The 20,985-nt window shown below is 51.2% G+C and overlaps 1 protein-coding gene and 1 pseudogene across 4 annotated transcripts in view; one reads left to right on the forward strand and one right to left on the reverse strand.

Annotated features, from left to right (window-relative positions):
* Positions 1-2,003: 2,003 nt before the first annotated feature.
* LOC309651315 (heterogeneous nuclear ribonucleoprotein D-like pseudogene) lies at positions 2,004-3,290 on the reverse strand (annotated as a pseudogene). Its single transcript has one exon. The product of its transcript is annotated as a heterogeneous nuclear ribonucleoprotein D-like pseudogene (transcript).
* Positions 3,291-6,091: 2,801 nt separating this feature from the next.
* The window catches only part of SPNS2 (SPNS lysolipid transporter 2, sphingosine-1-phosphate), an 89,764-nt gene continuing 74,870 nt past the window's right edge, over positions 6,092-20,985 (forward strand). For 2 of the 3 annotated variants that reach the window (XM_082443833.1, XM_082443834.1), the window contains exons 1-6: positions 7,514-10,107; positions 14,644-14,780; positions 15,324-15,475; positions 16,184-16,250; positions 16,967-17,115; positions 17,953-18,105. In XM_082443833.1, the coding sequence (XP_082299959.1) occupies positions 9,801-10,107; positions 14,644-14,780; positions 15,324-15,475; positions 16,184-16,250; positions 16,967-17,115; positions 17,953-18,105 (965 nt within the window). In that variant the 5' untranslated portion in view covers positions 7,514-9,800. Of the gene's footprint in view, positions 6,318-7,513; positions 10,108-14,643; positions 14,781-15,323; positions 15,476-16,183; positions 16,251-16,966; positions 17,116-17,952; positions 18,106-20,985 lie in introns of those variants that run through there. The other variant, XM_082443831.1, reaches the window with a different exon arrangement.

Here is a 20,985-nt window from a genome sequence, read left to right on the forward strand (position 1 = left end):
ATCCTGTGGTGGACATCCTATCAAATACTTGCAACCTATAGCAATTAATTTCTCAGGCTTCTTTGTATTGAAATTTATAAGATTAGCAAAAGGGTCCCGTTACTGTCACCATTATGAAAAAGATGCATGGAAGAGAATGAAATAAATGCTCTGCTTATCCATGTTAGTATCCCAATGACATTTTAACTCTTAATCCCTAATCTTGTAAATGTAGCCATCAGACTACAGAATACTAACGTGTTAATCAACAAAACTGCTAATTAGGTTTCTTTCAGGGTGAGTAGCAACACATAAAACTTGCTCAAAACAACTCAGGAAGCATATTTAAGAATATACAGGTTAATTATGTTTGTCATAAGTACTTCAGTTTTTCTAAAAGATCTCAGACAATAATCTCTAGATGTAGTGTATTTCTTCAAAGTCATATATATCAAGACTTGACTGAAGAGTTTGGATTTTGTTTAAAAAGCCTTTATTCATTTTTGATCAGGGAAAGGACAATCTCAATGTCAACTTGTCACCTAATCATAAATTTGAATTTACAGGATTCACTGCCCTAAAGACACTGCACCTGACTTTGACAACGTAACTTAAAATGAAAATCTCCTTTCTGTTCCCTAAGGTTGCATGTTGAAAGAATCAAACAATCCCTTGCAATAGCCAGCATTGGTACTTGGCCTAGGTGTAAGGTCAAATAGCAAAACAGGAGCAAAACGCCAAAAGCATTGTAACTTGATAGCCCAGCAAGTACAAACATCATCGGAACAAAGAAAGTTGCAGGCACCAAATAAAACAAGGCAGGTTCATTAGCATAAAAAAATTTACACTTGGTTGAAGGTGAGGTCAACTATTCCACATGTGAACATGTATGCCAATCCTAATGGCTAACATGGAACCACAGAAACAAAAACAAAAACCTTAAATTCAATAACTACACTGAATGTAAAATTCAAAACTTGAATTTACCCAGGACATCCTCCAAAATCTAGAGCTAAAGCTGTTTTTTTTTTTTTAATGCACCAGAAGATCTGTTGTAATGACATGACTTGGTCACACTTAGATTTGCATTTACATAAGATTTAAGGGATACCTTTCCCCACTATTCCTTTTACGTTTGAACATGGATATGCTTAACTCTTCAGCTCATGCACTAACTGCACTAAAAATGATGAAACTTACTACCATGATTTTTTGAGAACTCACACCACGTAACAGTTAACACCCAATACAGCTTCCTAAAAATGCCCCAACAGAAAACATTTTGTTCAGTTTGGTGCTTGCTGTGACATAATACCAACAGAATAGTATACAATTAATTTACTCATCCACTACGTCGAATATTTTAATCTAACTTTTGTTCAAACTTTAGTAACTTCATACCTATTTGCCAAAATCCTTGTGTTAAATGTAACTACATCTGATATTCTTAAACTGTGGCTCCTATAACACAGTTCAAGTGTTTTTTCCCCTGGGTATATTCAGACAGTTTAATCAAGAAAACAAAGTTATGGTATTATGATTAGCCAAAGCTCTCTTCTAGCAGACCACTGAATACAGCAAGTCATAACAAATGCCTTTCCAGAGACAAGAACAAAGCAAAATATTTTCTATTCATAAAAGGAGCTACCAGCATGCTTTGTGCCATTAAAAAGTTACTTTTCAAAATATAACCAGAAGACTTACGGTCTACTAGAAAGCTTCCACTCATCACAACACTATAACTACGCCACAGAAACTTTCATGACAAAGTCTCCAGATACACAGAGAGAAAACAACATTACTTAAAGGTATGTGGAAGCCTCAGTTAACAGGGAAATGAAGCCTTAGAACATAGAATACATCTAACAAAAAGAGAACAGAGTAGACACTATAGCTGGCTATTTGTAAAGCACCAGTTTCTCCCTATGGATCAACACTCCCTACAAAATAAACTGTGCCTTAATTATTGCTTATTTAAAATTACACTTTTACAGAGCTATTTAGTACCTGACGCAGAAAAACAATCACAGAAGGAAGCATTTATTTGAGGTTTAACATGAAATCATACAAATAAAATTTGTATAAACACAAATCCACGTCGAGTCATAACACAGATAGCAAAAGACAAAGTAAAAACAGAAACTAATTGGCGGCTATATACAGTTGGACACAGTTGTGTCTTGTACACTAGAAAGTCTTTTACAAAATAATCATCTTAGATCAACAGAAGACCAATCTTCAATGTCGTCCTACAAGATGGGTTACTTTAGCAATCTCTTCCTGTTTTCTCCAACGTCCCCTTTTAGTATGGCTGGTAATTATTTTGGTGATTGCCACCCCCTCGAGATGCCTTGCCGTAAGTGCTCTGTTGGCCACTGTAGTCTGTATATCCCTGTCCACATCCATAGTTCCCATAGTTATACCCAGTATAATCATAGCTGCCATAGCCACTATAGTTTTGATCACCACCATAGGCACTATTGTAATTTCCATATCCTTGATCATAATAGTTATTAAATCCTTGGTTCCAGTTTTGGCCCTGACCTTGGCCACGACCCCTAGTACCACCTCGTCCACCAGCTACAGCACCTCTTCCTCCTTTTTGTTGTTGCTGTTGCTGCCTATATACCTCTTGGGTTGTGCAACTTTGATTTCACACTTCCCAGAACCAATTTGATGATATCTGCTTTCTAACAATTTCTTTACTGGCTCTTCGTCTGTATATGTAATAAAACAAAATCCTCTTCTTTCATTTGTTTTTGTATCCATGGGAAGTTCAATATTTTCAATCTCTCCAAAGGCTCCAAAATATTCTTTAATTTGTTCTTCTGAAGTATCTGGGCTCAATCCACCCACAAAAACCTTTTTAGGGGGTTCCTTCCCTTTCAAAGCTTTGGCTCTTTTAGGGTCTATCAATTTGCCATCCAGCTTGTGTTCTTTCATTTCCAAAACCTTATCAACACTAGCAGCATCTTTGAAAAGCACAAATCCAAATCCTCTTGATCTTCCAGTGACTGGATCTGTTTTAATTGTGCAGTCTACAACTTCCCCAAATCGAGACAAATATTCAGTCAGATCTTTCTTGCTTGTATCCCAGCTCAAGCCTCCAGTAAACATTTTACCGTCATCCTGCTGATTCTTGCTCGCGTTGATCTTGGATCCCTCTGCGAATTCCTCTATGTTGCTGTACTCGTTCATGCCTTCCATAGCGGCTGAGTTGTCGGCCGGGAGGCGCTTGCGCGCAATCCGTGTCGCGGAAGCAGCGGCGGCAGAAGGTTGTATGGAGCTGGATTTAAAATGGCGGCGGAAGAGCCCATTCGTTTCTTTTTTTTTTTTTTTTTTATAAATTTATTTATTTTATTTATTTATTTTTGGCTGCATTGGGTCTTCATTGCTGTGCGCGGGCTTTCTCTAGTTGTGGCGAGCGGGGGCTACTCTTTGTTGCAGTGCGCGGGCTTCTCATTGCGGTGGCTTCTCTTGTTGCGGAGCACAGGCTGTAGGCAAGCGGGCTTCAGTAGTTGTGGCACGTGGGCTCAGTAGTTGTGGCTCACGGGCTCTAGAGAGCAGGCTCAGTAGCTGTGGCACACGGGCTTAGTTGCTCCGCGGCATGTGGGATCTTCCCGGACCAGGGCTCGAACCCGTGTCCCCTGCATTGGCAGGAGGATTCTTAACCACTGTGCCACCAAGGAAGCCCCCCATTCATTTCTTAATCCAGCAGTTAATTAAAGCACCTACTTTGTGCCAGGCCCTGGGTTAGGCTCTGGAGAGACAACCACGAACGAGACACACGCTCACGAAGGAAGACCCAAAACATAAGGGAGTGGTGCCCAGCTGAACTTGAGCCCGCAGAGGTCCGCACAGGGGTGCCCTGGAGCCCTGGGACCACGCCAGCTCTGCCACACATGTATCAGTACAGAGTGGCGGGCTGCCTCCCTGGACCTCTGTTTTTCCATGAGGAAGTAGAGAACATCTGCTCCCTTCCCCTAACTTTCTGGAAAGAAGGCCAGGGAGGAAGAGCCCTCTCTCCCCCAAGGTCTTGGTTCTTTTGGACAGGTCCACTTGCCAGAAGACCAAGGGGGCTTATTTCTGCCGAAGCAGGGATAGGCCTCAGGGCACGGAGCCCTAGTGACCTCACTGCCGGAGCAGGTGCAGGGGGAGGAGGGGGATGGGATGGTTTCTAACTCAGGGCACAACCTTTAGACACAGGGTGTCCTCCTCTCTCAAACACTGAGTGGCTGGAGAGCCAGGGGCTAGAGGTCTCTCCCTACATGGTCTTTATGAAGCAGTGCTGGAGAGCTGGGGCTGGACTAAGAGCTGCTGGCAGATAGATCTGGGCTCCCGTTCTGATTCCAGTGGGTACTAGCCGTGGCTGTGGGCAGTTCACTTAAGCCCCTCTGAGTCTCAGTTTCATCCCAGAAATGGAGGAAATGACAGTATTTACCGTATAGAGGTGTTGGGAGATCAAATGAGATAATGCATTTAAAATGCTGTACAGTGGTTAAGAATCCGCCTGCCAATGCAGGGGACACGGTTCGAGCCCTGGTCCGGGAAGATCCCACATGCCGCAGAGCAACCAAGCCCGTGCACCACAACTACTGAGCCCGCGCGCCGCAACTACTGAAGCCCCTGCACCTAGAGCCCGTGCTCTGCAACAAGATAAGCCACTGCAATGAGAAGCCCGCACACCGCAACGAAGAGTAGCCCCTGCTCGTCGCAGCAAGAGAAAGCCGCGCAGCAATGAAGATCCAGTGCAGCCAAAAATAAATAAATTAAATAAATAAATTTTTTAAAAAAGAAGAAGAAGAAGAAATTAGGTCTCAAGCCGTGAAACAACATGGAGGAAACTTCAATGCAAATGACTAAGAGAAAGAAGCCAATCTGAAAGGGCTACATACTGTAAGACTCCAACTATATGACATTCTGGAAAAGGCAAAACTATGGAGACAGTAAAAATATCAGTGGTTGTCAGAGGATGAGGGGAGGGAGGGATGAATAGGCAGAGCACAGAGGATTTTAGGGCAATAAAACTGTTCTGTAAGACACTGTAATGGTGAGTACATGTGGTACGTTTGTCCAAACCCATAGAAGGTACAACACCAAGAATGAACCCTAATGTAAACTATGGACTCTGAGTGATAATGATGGGTCAGGTTCATCAGTTGAAGCAAATGTCCCACTCGGGGGGGTGGGGTGCTGATAATAGGGGAGGCTATGCATGTGTAGGGCAGAGGGGTAAATGGGAAATCCTAACCTTTTGCTCAGTTTTGCTGTGAACCTAAAACTGCTCTAAAAAATAAAGTCTACTAAAAAAATAGTGTCCCTCATTTGAGTTTGTCTGATGTTTCCATGTGATTAGATTGGGGTCATGCATTCCTGGTGGGAATCCTGCCCCTCATTGGTGATGCTATTTTAATCCTTTGGTCAAGATGTCGCCTGATTCTCCTCCTGTATCGTTACCCTTCCCCCCACCTGCTACTAATAAACAACCTGTAAAGAGACACTTTAAGAGCATGCCAATATCTTGCCCCTCATCAAAAATCTCCCCCTAAACTTCACATTCAATGTTGAGTTTTGCCCACAGGCTGCCTTCCTGTCGGCCGCCCCTCACTGTCTTTGTTTCTCCAGATAGGACCTTACGCAGGAGCAGGGTAGCCTCTGCTTCCGGTCCAGTCCAGTGTCGCTCTCCTGGCCAACACCCAGCCCTCCTGATCTGACCCGGGTTCGAGTCCCTCATTCACAGCCCATCTCATGTGCGGCAGCCAGACCTTCCCACAGCGAGTGGGACTCTCTCTGGGAGACTCATCTCACTTCCTGTCCTGCAAAGCTTCTCTTTCTCACGGCAGCTACCATAGCCCCAGGCTAGGTCAAAAGGACCAGCTACCCTGGGTGGTGGGGCCAGGAGCTCTCTTCCCCCCAGCAGGCCTCAGGGGCTGCGGATGGTGAAATCTCACCTTCGAGGCTGCACTGGGCCCAGTAGAGACCTGCAGTAAGATACTGAGCGGTTAGGGCAGCTGCTTTGAGGTTGGGAGGCTGGGAGCCCACAGGAAGTGACTTGGTGCAGAGCTGATGAGTCTTTACCCCGGCACCCATCCCGGGACGAGAGCTGCAGGCTGGCGAGGCTGGGGGCATGTCCGCAGCATGCGGGGAACCTGGGCCCGAGGGGCTTCAGGGCTGGTCCCCGGGGCCAGGCGGGCACTCAGAGGCCATGGGCTCAGGTCCGTGCCCCTCTCCATCCACGCCCACCCCCTGGAGCCTGCCCCGCTGGAGAGCATACGTGGCTGCTGCCGTGCTCTGCTACATCAACCTCCTGAACTACATGAACTGGTTCATCATTGCAGGTGAGGAAAGGGACGGGCGTCCTGGGCGGCACTTGCCCATCTACCCGCTGTCTGCCCTGCCACCAGCCGGCACTGTGTATCCACAGTGGCCTTCTGTCCGGCAGACTTTCTTCTTGTGCAGCACATCCTTGCTATTCTTACCCCCGGGGGTGGTTTCAGCCCGGCCTGAAATGGGGGAGGGCCAAATGAGTTCCCAGTCCAGCCCCAGACTGTATGTGCACCCAGGTGTGGGTGCACAATGGTGGTGGGTGGGTGAGGACAGCAGGGAGGGCTGGGCCTCGGGCAAAGTTCTGGCGGTTCTGGGGGGAATGTCGGGGTGAGGTCGTGGAGGACAGGGCAGCCTGGCCCTGCTCCCAAGCAAGAACTAGCTGGCTGGTTGTTTCTGGGGCAGCAGGCTGCGTGCAAACTTTGCACATTCTGCCTTCCTTCCTGTAGGCCCCAGGGCTCAACCTACTGTGTCATCATGTCACTCACTCATGGACTTATTCATTCGTCCATTCATTCATTCAAAATTCAGCCTTCTTTTCTCTCTTGATCACGGTTTCATTCAAGATCGACTGAGCACTATGGGCCTTGGGGACCCTCTGGTGGGCCTTGGGGACCCAGGGGAGGGGAAGTCAACCTTGTAGCTCCTGAACTCAGGAATGAGCCTCATGGGGCAGAGGGACAGAGGGGCCTGGGGAGCTCCGAGGAGGTGCTTGCAGCAGGCGGGGCCCTCCTCCGAGGCCAGGCTATGGATTCATCAGTTACCAGCTCGCAGCTGTGGAATGAATGGGACTAGGGTTGCAGAGAGCACCAGACCCAGTGGGTGCGTCTGTCTTCGAGGAGCTCAGAGGGATACAGGACACATGTAGAAGTGGCTCTAATCCAGGACAGACCCGGGAGAGCATCATTTGGGCAGCCCCAGGACGAAAAACTGAGGGTTCCGACAGAAGTCACAGAGGAGGGGCATGTGGTTTGGGTCTTGAAGGCTGAAAAAATCGGTAAAGCAGGGAATGGGGTCAGGCAAGGGCGTTCAGAGAGAGGGGTCAGCGTGAGCCAAAGCACATTGGGCCAAAGTGCATGCTCTGATCAGGAGAGGAGCTGGGGGAGGCAGCAACTTATTCTAAAAGGGTGTTTGGGGCTGGATCATAGGTTTCTTGGGGGCCAGGCTGGGAGCTTGCACTTTCTGCTGAGGCTGTGGGGAGCAAGTGGAGAGACTGTAATCAGAGTTGAGGTGGAGGCAAGAGGAGACGGGGAGGTCAGTTGGAGGCTACCACTATGGATTAGACTGGAGCTGAGGAGGCCTGAGTTGGATTGGGGGTGGAGGGCATGAAGGGGGGGGGAGGGGGCAACCAGGCGTATGGAGCTCTTTCAGCCCCGCAGGCTGGGATCCCTGCTTTCCTGGGAGGCCGCTGGGCTGTCAGTCCCTGCGTCCTCCCGGCCTGAGGCAGGCACTTTTCCCTGATGGGAATTCCTCCGGCTGTGTGAGTAGCAAGGCTGTGGTTATGGGGCTGAGGGAGGCCAGGGGAAGTGAAACCCCACAGAGTGCCTGGGGACGGTTGGAGCAGGTGATTATCAGCCACAAGAATTCTCTGGTGTGAAGCAGGTCTTTGGGAGGCCAGAGGGACAGAGGAAAGATAAAAACAAGGCTGGGACTTCCCTGGTGGCACAGTGGTTAAGAATCCGCCTGCCAATGCAGGGGACACGGGTTTGAGCCCTGGTCCGGGAAGATCCCACATGCCGCGGAGCAACTAAGCCTGTGTGCCACAACTACTGAGGCTGCGCTCTAGAGCCCATGAGCCACCACTACTGAGCCCGAGTGCCAGAACTACTGAAGCCCACACGCCTAGAGCCCATGCTCCGCAACAAGAGAAGCCACTGCAATGAGAAGCCTGCACACCGCAACGAAGAGTAGCCCCAGCTCGTCGCAACAAGAGAAAGCCACGCACAGCAATGAAGACCCAACGCAGCCAAGAAAAACGAACAAAAAACAAAAAACAAAAAACAAGGCTGGGCCTGCACTGGGCCCCCGCCTGCCTCCAGAGCAGCGCAGGACCGGGAGGAGCCCAGGAGCAGCCAGAACAGGGGGCTGAGTCCCATTCCCCCAAATGAGTGCGAATAGAGAGAATTTTTACTTAGCCATTTACTTTGTTTATCTGTGTTGTCTCTTGCCAATGAATATGTTTAATTCGTGTAAGTAAAAGTATTAAAAGGGAAGGGGGCTTCCCTGGTGGCGCAGTGGCTGAGAATCTGCCTGCCAATGCAGGGGACACGGGTTCGAGCCCTGGTCTGGGAAGATCCCACATGCCACGGAGCAACTAGGCCCGTGAGCCACAATTACTGAGCCTGCGCGTCTGGAGCCTGTGCTCCGCAACGAGAGGCCGCGATAGTGAGAGGCCCGCGCACCGCGATGAAGAGTGGCCCCCGTTTGCTGCAACTAGAGAAAGCCCTCGCACAGAAACGAAGACCCAACACAGCCAAAAATATAAATAAATAAATTAATTAATTTAAAAAAAAAAAAAAGGGAAGGCAAGACATACAAGTTGGTATCTGGACGCTGTGGCAATTGGGTACAAAGTGAATATCAGAACAAAGCCCTCTCGCTTTGCTTCTCTGTTTCTTCCATCTTTTTCACCTGCTGTCTGGTCTTAGAGATGTGGATGTGGGGCTTTCTTCTCCATCGTGGGGGTGTTTCTGCAGGGCCCCATTTGTGACTCTGGATGGGAGGGTAGACCCAGCTCCCTTAATTCCAGCTGTACAGCCATAGGTGGCTGGAGCCTCTGTTTCTCCATCTGTATAATGGGGACAGTGATACTGAGGGCACTCAGCCATCTCATAATTCAATCAAAGTGATGACAGGGCCAGAGCCTCACAGCTCAGATGAGCAGGTGCCTCGGACCGTGACTAACTCTGAAGTACCACCAAGGGGCTGAGGGGATTTCGGCCTAGCAATCTCTTGGAGGGGCTTCAGAGCAAGAGCCTGCCACCCTCAGGGGCCAAGGTCGGATCTAAGTGGGACCCTCTGAAGCTCTCACGGGCGCTCCATGTTTGTGTGTTCATGCCTCTGGAAGAACATGCTTATGTGTGCATGTGTGCAGGCCAGGGCACATATGCCTTTGCATGTACATGCTCATGCATGTATATGTATGTCTATGAATGTCTGGAGTTTGTATACAAGCAGGGCTGCACAATCCCAGGGACTTTCATTTACACTGTAGTCTAAGTGAATGGCTGCCGTCACTATGACTATGATGTGAATGGCAGCCCTGCATGTGTGCAAATGCATGCACGCCTGTGCGTGTGTCTTTATGTGTACATCTCAGTGTACGTATGTCCGGGTGTACGAGACTGGGCTTACACGCCTGTGAGTGCAGGCTCCTGTACGTGTATGTGTCTCGGTGCCTCTGGGAGTATACGTCTCTGGGTGTGCCTGTTTGTATGTAGCTGTGTGGGTCTGCATGTCTGTGTGCCTGCATGACTAAGTGTCACGCTTGTGCATGAATGTGTGTGTATATCTGTGCCTTTGGGATGTGCTGGCTCCTGTATCTCTGTGTGTGTGTGTGTGTGTGTGTGTGTGTGTTTGTGTGCATGTGTGGGAGAGAGGGGAAGAGAACAGTGGGCCCGGGTGCCACACCGGTGCTGTGCTGGTCGGCTGCAGGCCTGTCCCAAATGCAGGGGCAGCTGCCTTTAGAGGCCTGGCAGGCAACTTCCCATTTCCTGAGCACCGTCCGTCTGCCCACAGGAGTGCTGTTGGACATACAGAAGTTTTTTCAGATCAGTGACAGAGATGCTGGTTTGCTTCAGACAGGTAAGGAGGGAATCCCCAGCCCGGGGCCCTGGGCTCATGCTGGGTGGGGGTCTTTCAGCAGGTCCTGTTCTGTGTCCATCTCCAGCTGCTGGGAAATGGGCGCCAGGCTGAGCCTCACTGAGTCCCTTGGCACAGAGGATGGGTGGTATTTGGGTGGGAGGGACAGTCTGGGTCGGAGAAGGAGCCAGCACAGGCTGAGATCTGGTGCCTGAACAGCCTCTTAGGGTTTGAGGGTAGGAGTTGTGGAAGAAGCAGCGGGAGCCGGGGCTGGAAAAGGCTCCCGAGTGGAGTTGGTCACTCATCTTTCACGTCTGTTAAGCTCAGCTTTGTAGCCGGGGTTGAGAATTTCTGACGTGTGCTTTCCTCTCACGGACCTGATCACTAGGACACAGACAGACAGACAGTGTGGACTTCCCTGGCAGTCCAGTGGTTAAGACTCTGGGCTTCCACTGCAGGGGGCATGGGTTCGATCCCTGGTTGGGGAACTAAGATCCCACATGCCTCGAGGTGCAGCCAAAAAAAACAAAAACAAAAAGGTAGACAGAGACACGTACCCCGCACGTGGGCTCAGGTGGGGTCTGGGCCACTGGGGCCTACGTTCCAGCAGTGGGGAGCAGCCACACCTCCCATTCCAAGGCTGGGGCGGTTGGGGTCACGAGCCATTAACTTTTCCCCAATGTCTGGATGGCGACACACACATGCACACGCACATGTACCCACATGTGTGCACACACTGTCACAACACAGGATACACGTGTGTGTTCTTTACAGTTTTGAGAGAATTCATGTACAGATCCTCAAGCCCGTATATTTCTTTCCTAAAATAGATCTGCCTGAGAACAAGCATCTGGCTCTTTTTTTCCCACCTCCCCTTTAATACTCACCTGTCCACCATTTTTAAAAAATATTTATTTATTTATTTGGCTGTACGAGGTCTTAGTTGTGGCATGTGGATCTAGTTCCCTGACCAGGGATCGAACCCTGGGCTCCCTGCATTGGGAGCATGGAGTCTTAACCACTGGACCACCAAGGAAATCCCTGTCCACCATTTTTGGCAGGAAAATACACCTCTCTCCATTCTGAGTTTTACTAGGTGTAAAAACCTCCAGGGTACTAGACAGAGGGACCCCTCATGGCTGTTTGGCTTCTGTTGACGAGGCCCTGGGAGCAGGGCAGAGAGAGCGTTGGTAGAAACCAATTGGGGATGTTTCCTCCAGGCTACAAACCCAGGGATGGCAAGGCGCCAAGCCTTATCTAGCTGTCCTGCTCGTGTGTGACAGTCTACTGTTTATCTACGATTGAGAATTCAGAAGTGAGATGGTTGTCTCAGGGATGGGTATCAACACATTTATTTCAGTTAAAAAAATGAAGCCAACATTTTAATATCTTTCTTACAGACAACCAGTCTGATTTGTCCTACTGATTTGGCAAATGAGGACTGGCTTTGCCCATAAGCCTTTATGGTAGACATTTCCCATAAACTGAATGAGCTTGATCTGCAGCCCTAAGGATTTGGATGAAAATATAGTTTAAAAAATACAATCATGCTGGAAATCACATCCTTCTCAACTATTTAAACTTATGATAAAAATGCCTCAGATGTCAGCTGAAAACATGCAAAAGGGTACACAGTTCTGTAAACCGAGGCACTGAGCAAAAGAGGTAGATCACTGGTTAGACCACCGTATTTTCCAATTGCTCCTGTCTCGGGGCTGAGGCAGGCAGCTGGTGCTCATCTTCCAGTCATATTGTAGCCAAAGGGAGACTATCTTGGTTCAATACCCACAACCTTCTAGATTAAACAGATAATGGAATCTGAGTCAATATTTCCCTTCCCTGGTTCTTACCATGGTGAACAGGATTATTAGTACAAGGCCCCTGATAAGTGAGTTGCGGGGAGGGAGAAGTTTGTGTGTATGAGAGAGAGCGGGAGGAAGCCTGTGAACACGGGGACGTGCTTGTGAGTGTGTAGTGGGGAATGTGCGTGTGCGTGTGAGTGTGTGTGTTTGAGATTGGATGAAGGGAAGGGGTTTCTCTGCAGAAGCAGCCCAAAGAGGTGTGTGGAAAGGGCAGTGGGCTTGGAGGCCTGATGACCAGGCTTGTCCCCAGTGACCTCAGGTGAGTCTTTTCACCTTTCTGGGTCACCATGCAATGGCCCTAAGACCCACCCTGCTGTCTGTCCGCAGGGTTGTAGACTGGAGGAAACCGATGACTCAGAGGGCACGGTGTAGCTCTAAGAGTGGGGTGGAAGGTGGGGGGAAGCAGTGGTCAGACACCCCTTGCCCCACCGCTATGGGACAGAGAAGCTGCTGGAGTTAGTTAACTGATTTACAATATTTAAAACGAACACTGATGTGGCCCTTACCATGTGCCAGGTGCTATTCTAAGGGCTTAATAACATTAACTCATTTAATCTCACAACAATCCCACGAGGCAGGGATTATTATTATGCCCATTTTATGGATGATGAACCTGAGGCACAGAGAGGCTATGGGGCTTGCTGAAGGTCACACAGCTGGTAAGTGACAGCTGGGATTCAGATCCAGGTAGCTGCTTATAGAGTCCTTCTCTGAACCCTGTGCTCCTTAATTACTCACACCTTGTCACAGAAGTGATTTGAATCTGGAGAGCGAAGGCGTGCCTGCCTTCCACTTAGGGGCAGGCTTCTACTCCCAGGAGATCTGCAGGTTTAAGGTGTTTATATCCTGTAAAGGATCCCTACCCCAAATCTCATAAAAGTATGAGATTTGGGGAAATATTTTATAAGCTTTAGGTAAAGAAGATGTGCATTAACAAGACACAAAATGACTCCCCCCAGAGGAAGATTGATAAATTTGACTACATCAAAGCTAAATTCTTCTGTATGATGGTGATTGAAACTATAAGTGCAATTAGCAATAATAATAGATGACATTTGTTGGGCGTTTACATAAAGCCTGTCACTGCCTTTTATATGCTTTATTTTATTTAATCTTCCCCATAACCTTATGGGGGAAGCACTATTACTATTGTACTCTGTAGTTGATAAAAGGGAAACAGGAGAGTTAAGGATTTTGTCCAAAGTCACACAACTAGGAAGTGGTGGGGTCAGGATGTGAGCCCAGGTATTCAGTCGCAGAATTTGCATTTTAAGTCCTTAAAACAAATATAAAGGACTGGGAGAAAATGATCAACAAAGAGCCCGATAGAAAAATAGGCAGAGGATGTGAACACAGAGACTGCTACTCAGCCTCACTTGGAAAAAGAACAATGCAGATTAAAACGTCAGCGAGACGCCGTTTGTGTTTCAACCGTTAAACGAACAAAAATAAATCGATTGATCCTAGCAAGTGTCAGCAAGCAATATACATGCTTCTATTCAAGTGTAAATTGATACAGCCTTTTTGGAGGCCTATTTTGGCAGTAGTTATTATATATTTAAATGCCGTTCACACCAAAGACCTTTCTCAACGGAGGATTAGGTCAAAGCATATTAAACTACCGTTTTTGTAGGTCAAAAGTGGCTTAATTTCCGCAATTGCCTATGGCTCAACCCAATACTAGAGCGGGTCAGGGCAAAGTGGGAGGGGCTGGAACCTGAGCTGGGACGAATCTGGACATTCATTGGGCTCAGGAAATGTCAATCATCTGTGCTCCTGAATGAAGCCGCAGACGCTGGGCGGGGCCCCCCAAAGCCTAAGGCCCTTGGGTGGTGGGACCGGGTGGAGGAGGGTCAGACCTTGCCCAGGCCACCTGGCGGCTCTCGGAGGCAGCGGAGGAGGGTGGAGGCGATTTTATTTGAGGAACAGAAACAGTGAAGGTAGCTATCCACGTGGTATAGTCAAGCAAAAACGTGGCAGTTTCTTTGTCTTCGCAGAATAGCAAACGCTTCACTAATCCAGTCACCAATTCATAAGCGTTTAGTACTTTAAAAAACGGTATAAATACAACTGCAGCGTCAGGGGAATGTTTCACCTACTTAGGAAGACCAAATCTTTTCCAGCCTCCAGGGGCCGCTGGTTTATAATCACTGTACTCATTCTAAACCGCGCTCATCTGCTCGGAGCAGGCACCTGGCCCGCACCCCGCCCCCTCTTGCCTTCCACGCCCTGCCTCCAGCAGGCGTTTGAGAGCAAAATCCCTGAGAGTTCTCCGAGACACAGGGCCCTGGCAGCTCCACGCCGGGCTCTGTGTTCACTTCTTTCTCACGTTTACACGGCCTGGGAGGGGGATGTTGACTTCTCCACTGTTGGGCTGGTGCTCAGAGAGGTGGAGTTAGTAACCCAAGGCTGCACAGAGAGCAAGCAGCAGAACTGAGATTTGAGTCGGGGCCCTGCCCCCACCCTTCCCTCCCAGTCCCCCTGACTCTGGGCAGTGGTGGGGATTGGGGGATTCACCTTATCTTTTCCTCCTCCCGACCTCCACCCACTGCCAAGCTTGTGGTGTCTGAGCCGGTTCCCTTTTCTGGGCCTGCTGGACCCATCTGCCCCCCGCCCCCACCCCCCTCCGCCTTTGTTGAGCCGGGGATGCATGCTGCCCCCTGCGTGTCTCCTTCAGTCTTCGTCGGCTGCCTGCTGCTGTCTGCACCTGTGTTTGGCTACCTGGGCGACCGACACAGCCGCAAGGCGACGCTGAGCTTAGGTATCCTGCTCTGGTCAGGAGCAGGCCTCTCCAGCTCCTTCATCTCGCCCCGGGTAGGTGCCCTCACCCCTTCCCAGGTCCCCGGGGGGCCCTCCCCCACCTTCTTCCTCCCTGATCCAGCCCCAGCAGAGCTGCTTCGGCTCCATTGCAGGCTCCAGGCTGGCTGGGGGATTGTCTTCTAAGGGCTGAGAGAGGGGCCTTCTGAACAGGCTGTTGGACTTGCTTAACAGGGGCCTTTCTCTCTGGCATCTCCCGCTGCTGCCCATGGCTTCACTTCCGCCCGACTGTGCTGGGGCTGGGGGTGAGGGTAACTGCTACTGCCTGCGGGACCTGGCCTGGTTAGCACAGATGCTGCCCAGGCAGAGGGCTACTCGGGGCAGGGGGTTGGGGGTGGCTGTGGCCGCCAGCAGGGGGCACCCGTGTGGTTTGGGGAACCTGGACTGGGAGGATAGTGAGGTCTCTGGAGCCCTGATCTCCTCCTCCTGCCCTGGGGCACGTGTCACCAGATGCCCTCGGTCCCTCTGACAGATCCTCAGGTCCCCTTGCCCCGAGGGTGACTTCTGGAACTCACTGCAGTCTTGTGCCTGTTTGCCCAGTACTCCTGGCTCTTCTTCCTATCCCGGGGGGTGGTGGGCACTGGCACTGCCAGCTACTCCACCATTGCGCCCACCGTCCTGGGAGACCTCTTCGTGAGGGACCAGCGAACCCGAGTGCTGGCCATCTTCTACATCTTTATCCCTGTTGGAAGGTTAGTATTACCCTGGATCCACTTCCCTGGGTGGTAAACTGAGGCCCAAAGGAGTCAGAGCAGGAGCCGGGCTGGGTGGAGGAGACCTCAGAGCAGAAGGGCTTGGAATCCCAACTCTACCCCTTCCTCACTGTGTCACTTTACCTCTCTGAACCTCAGTTTCCTCATCTGTAAATGGGGCCAATAACACGAACTGATAAGCTATGGTGGGAGTTAGAGATACGTAATGAGGATGCTCCCTACAGGCTAGTACACTCCAGGAAGGGGTGAGAAAGAGCAGCGCAGCAGTGTGGGCTGCACAGGGAGGGGCCGGCTCTGGGAGGTGAGGCAGAGAAATGTCTTAGGGTTGGGCCATGCACTCCATAGTGGGGTAGGACAGTGTGGGTTTTGCAGTCAGGCCCCTGAGCTCTGACTCAGGTTTCCTGAAACCACCTGACTTGGGCAGGGCTGAGACTTGGGGAGGTGGGGTGGGTGGTCCTCAGAGAGACAGTGGATGTTTGGGATGGGCCTGGAGCCAGAGGTCACCTGTGACTTGACCAAGGGCAGTGGACATCTGGGCCTCACGTGGCTCACTTTTCCCAGTGAAAAAGGCAATGAGCTGCAGAGAGCCGGCTCCCTGGGGTTGGGGCACCCCGGCTCAGGCTGGCCTTGGGGCCTCAGGGCTGCCTCCCTTCCCTCATTGCCCATTTCCCCTGCCCCCTGTCGCAGTGGTCTGGGCTACGTGCTGGGGTCGGCTGTGACGGAGCTGACCGGGAACTGGCGTTGGGCCCTCCGAGTGAGTCCAGCTTCCTTTTCTTCCCTCCGCTTTCCCCCTGGGCCGGCAGGGACTTTCCAGCCTCCAGTGGCCTTAGCCCCTTGGCACAGTATCTGGCGCCATGGGGGGTGTTCAGACATCAGCAGCTCAGACATTTGGGGCGTCCTATGGACCACGGCCTCTGGAAGTCGTGCCCCTGGTTCAAATCCCAGCTGCTCAGTTTGCTAGCTTGCTAGCTGTGTGATCTCAAGCAAGTCACCTCCCTCTTCGGGGCCTCACTTTGCCTATCTGTAGAGTGGGGGAGTAAAGTCTACCTTGTGGAAACTTGAGGATTAATGAGACAAGGGATAGGAAGACACTAGGGCAGGGCTGGTGTGGCAGATGGAGGTGTGGGCCTGGAAAAGGGACAGCTATTGGGGCAGCAAGTACTCAACAGTCAGGGTCAGTGTAGTCAAGCCTCCAGGTCTCAGCCGTGTCAGGCTCACAGGTCCCAATAGAGTAGTGTCTGTATAGGACAGACAGGTATTAAGTCAAATCCCAAGGGGACCCCGCTCCCCAGAGAGGTTGTTCTCTCAGGGGTGAGGGGATGAGAAGCAGTAGTTTGTCAAGCTCTGTGTATAACCAGCTGCCAGGAAGTGAGTCCCTCCCCAGCCTGGACCACAGAGTTCAGTCACTGCCAGGACCTCCTGGGTCGCGGGAGTGTGTGGCCCTGAGCTTCCTGGGCCTCCTGTCCCCAGATCATGCCCTGCCTGGAAGCCGTGGCCTTGACCCTGCTTATCGTCCTGGTTCCAGACCCGCCCCGGGGAGCTGCTGAGAAGCAGGGGGTGGTGACTGTTGGGGGCCCAAGGAGCACCTGGTGTGAGGACGTCAGATACCTGGGGAGAAAGTGAGTGTCCCTGCTCCTCCCTGCATGTCACTGAAAACCCCTCTGTCTGCCCCAGCATCACTGACTTCCTTCCCTCCACCTCCAGAGAACCCTCCCTGACTGTCCCAGTGTTCACAACCCTCTTCCTTCTCTGAGCTCCCACTCACCAGCTGAGGTGCCCGTCCCCCACTCGGAGGCCCCCTCCACCTAGCCATGTGATGGAATATGGGCTGGGAGAGAGGGAGGAAGACACTGTGAGCTCCGGCCTTGGCTCTGCCCTGCCTTATCCCAGAGTGACCTGAGACGTGGAGCCTCACTTCCCTCATTTATTCAGTGGACATAGTTCTCCAGCTTTGCCGGCTTCTCAGGGTTACTGGGAAGATGCCCGAGTGAATCACTCACCTCTCTGAGCCTCATGGGAGAGCATCCCTCCTCTGTTCCAGGCATGGTCGGGGAGGCAGACAGGAGTCACCCACATGGCCAGGTCTCATGATTTACCAAAATATGGGGCACGGGCAGGACCCCACTCTCTTTGTTACAGAGCCACGAGCCGAGTGGAGGGCACTCAGAGGAGGGTGAGGCAGCAGACAGCTTGCTGGAGAATGTGATGTTGGATTTGGGTCTGTCAGGCTGGGGAGACTTGGTCAGGCAGAGAGGAGGGAGGAAGGAACAGCAGGAGCGACGGTGCGGAGGTGGGAGGAGAAGGCTGCTTAGGGAGTGTCGGGGAGGATCTGAAGCCACCTGAGTGCCAGGGTGACCTGAGTGCCCGGGAGAGGGGAAAGTGGAGCGGATAGGAGCAGATAGGCCCCTGCAGCCCCAGCCCTCTCCTGGGTCGAGCCAGATCATTTTCTCTTACAGCTGGAGTTTTGTGTGGTCGACCCTTGGAGTGACAGCCATGGCCTTTGTGACTGGAGCTCTGGGCTTCTGGGCCCCCAAGTTTCTGTTCGAGGCCCGTGTGGTGCACGGACTGCAGCTTCCCTGCTTTCGGGAGCCATGCAACAGCCAGGACAGGTGAGGAGGGGCGTCTGGGTGCCCGGGTCAGGGGGGGCTCTTGATGGGGAAGTTCTCAGGAGGTTCTGAGCCCCCAGATTCAGCCTCTGTGGGCTTATGGAGCTCTGGGCAGACACCAGGACTTGGGGGCCCGCTGGCGGGTGGCAGGCCTGGTTTTAGCTTGGGCAGAGCTCCTGCTGCTCTGAGCGGCCACAGGCAGCTCCCTTGTCCTCTCTGGGCCCCAGTCCCTGTCTTCCTGCTCTTGGGCTGCTATGGGGGTCCAGAAAGCACTTGCGGGTGGGTGAGGCTTCTGTGGGGCCTGTCCTTCGGAGGGACCCGTAGTGTGAGGTCGTCCCATTTTACAGATGGCAAACTGAGGCACTGGGATGCTTCATTACTTCTCTGGCTTAGGGATTTCACACATGCATTTGTATGTTCTCTGCCTCATTTGAGGTGCTGACAGTCCTGGGAAAGCTGCTCTTCTCACCCTGCTGTTCTCCTGTCCCCCCAGCTGACCCTGTTCTCCAGGGGCTCTGTGACCTCCTGATGGAGCGGGCATGTCTAATCCTCTCTTATTTGCTTCCTCCTTCTCCCTGCTGATGCTTTCCGGTCTTGCAGACCCCTCCTCCTCCCTGATCCTGCCCCGATGGGTTTCTCAGAGTTCCTCAGGGCTCCGTGTTCTCCCCTGAGGCCTCAGTGACACTAGTTCTCTGCTGGCAGCATTGACATCTACCCCCCTTCTCCCCAGCCCCTCTCTTGCCTCTACCTCCCTCCCTGATGCCCAGAGAGAGCTTCGTGTAATTTCCAGAATGTCCCCTGCTCCGTCACTTGTCTGTGCCTTTGCCCAAGCTGTGCCCTTTGCCCATAGCTACCTTCCCTTTTCTCATCATGACTTCTTATAAGCTTTAACTTTAGTTCAGGCCCTATGCTAAGCCCTTTACATGAAAAACCCTCTGAGGTTTTATAATAATAAACCCTAGTATTCGTGTATTACAAATGAGGAGGTGGAAGATCAGAGAGGTTAAACAAATTGTCCAAGGTCACACAACTCGAGTAGCAGAGCCAGGATTCAAACCCATCTGACTCCAGAGCTTCTGCTCTTAAGCTGCATGTACTGTTGCCTGTGGAGACTGCTTGGTACTGTTAACTGACTTGAACATCTCCCCACCAGCTGGCGTACAGTGGGTGCTCAGGGAGCATCCAGTAAGTGAATGAATGAATGAATGCATCAAAGGATATTGTGATTGTTTTTCTTTTTTTGGCCACACCAAGCAGCATGCAGGATCTTAGTTCCCTGACCAGGGATTGAACCCATGCCCCCTGCAGTGGAAGCGTGGACTCCTAACCACTGGACCGCCAGGGAAGTCCCACGATATTGTGATGTTTATCCTGGCTCTACAGCTAGATTCTTGGATCTCCCCAGAGGCGAAGACTGAGCCCTAAAAGTCCCACTGCAGCTTGAAAAAGTGGGGAAAAACCAGGACTCCATCCCACTTCAGGCATTAACTGGCTGTGTATTCCTGGGCCAGTGATTTCCCCATTCTCTGCTTCAGCCTCTTCCTCTAACTCAGCTTATTCCCAGAACCTGGGTGAGAAACTGACATGGGAGTTTGTGTTAGGGTCCTAGGGCTGATGGAACGAATGATCACACACTTGGTAGCTTCAAACAGCAGAAATTTTTCCCATAGTTCTGGAGGCCAGAAGTCCATAATGGTTTCACTGGGCCAAAACCAAGTTCAACAGGGCCACACTCTCGCTGGAGGCTCTCGGGGAGGATCCTTCCTTGCCTCTTCCAGCTTCTGGTGGCTGCTGGCGGTCCTTGGTTGTGGCCGCATCACTCCAAGCTCAGCATCCACGGTCACATTGCCTTGTCCTCTATGTCTCAAATCTCCCTCTGCTTCCCTCTTATCAGGACATTTGTAATTGCACTTAGGGCCCACCAAAAAATTGCAGGATGATCTCCCTACCTCGAGAACATTAATGTAATCACATCTACAAAGTCTGTTTTGCCATGTAAGGGAATATATTGTCACAGGTTCCAGAGATTAGGACATAGATGTCTTGGGTTGGGGGGCATTATTCAACCTACCACAGGGTCCCGGTGTTTGGGCTCTGCACAGACCCTAGCTGTTAATACACCCTCCATAGTTAGGATAAACCCCCGGGTGAGGGTGGGGTGGCAGCAGGAAGCTGCAGGACACAGGATTCTAGCTCAACCAGAGGGAGAACTTCCAACATACAGAGCGGGCCCAGACGGAAGGGGCAGCATTAGGGTAATGAGCTTCCCACCACTGGGGGCATGTAAGTAGGAATTGGATAGCTGCTGGCCAGGGCCATTGTACAGAGGATCAGCATAGAACTTGCAGGCTTTAAGGAGCCTCTTGGCTCTGAGAGTCTGATTCTGGGAAGGCTTTGTGGGGGTGGGGACATTTCGTGGTAGGTGTGTCCTCTGGCCACACCTCTGCTCAGGGGCACTGGGGGTCCCCCATCTACACTGCCTGTTTGAATACTCAATCCTAAGTCTTAGAAAGGTCTCCAGACCCTGCCAAGGCTGGCTCAGACCGGGACTCAGAGGTAGATAGCATTCATCCGGGATTTGGGGTCACTTGACTGGGCTGAGCCGGAGCCTGGTACAGCTTGGAAGGCTAGGAAGGTTTGGTGAGCACCTTTAAGCTGCCTAAGGACACACATGCTTTGTTTGGAAGCAGAGGGCCAGAAGACCCTGGCTCTGCTAATGTGAGGCTGTGTGGCCTCGGACAGGTCTCTGCCCTCTCCGGGCTTTACACAATCTCCTATAAACCAAGGGGATGGGTCAGGGAAATAAACCCATTAGTCCTCAGCCTGTGGGACGGACATTTCACAGAAGTTGTTTAGAGAAGAGGTAGTTTTTTGTGACACTCA

Source organism: Balaenoptera physalus (genome assembly GCF_965194825.1).
Source record: "Balaenoptera physalus genome assembly, chromosome: 20".
NCBI lineage: Eukaryota > Metazoa > Chordata > Mammalia > Artiodactyla > Balaenopteridae > Balaenoptera > Balaenoptera physalus.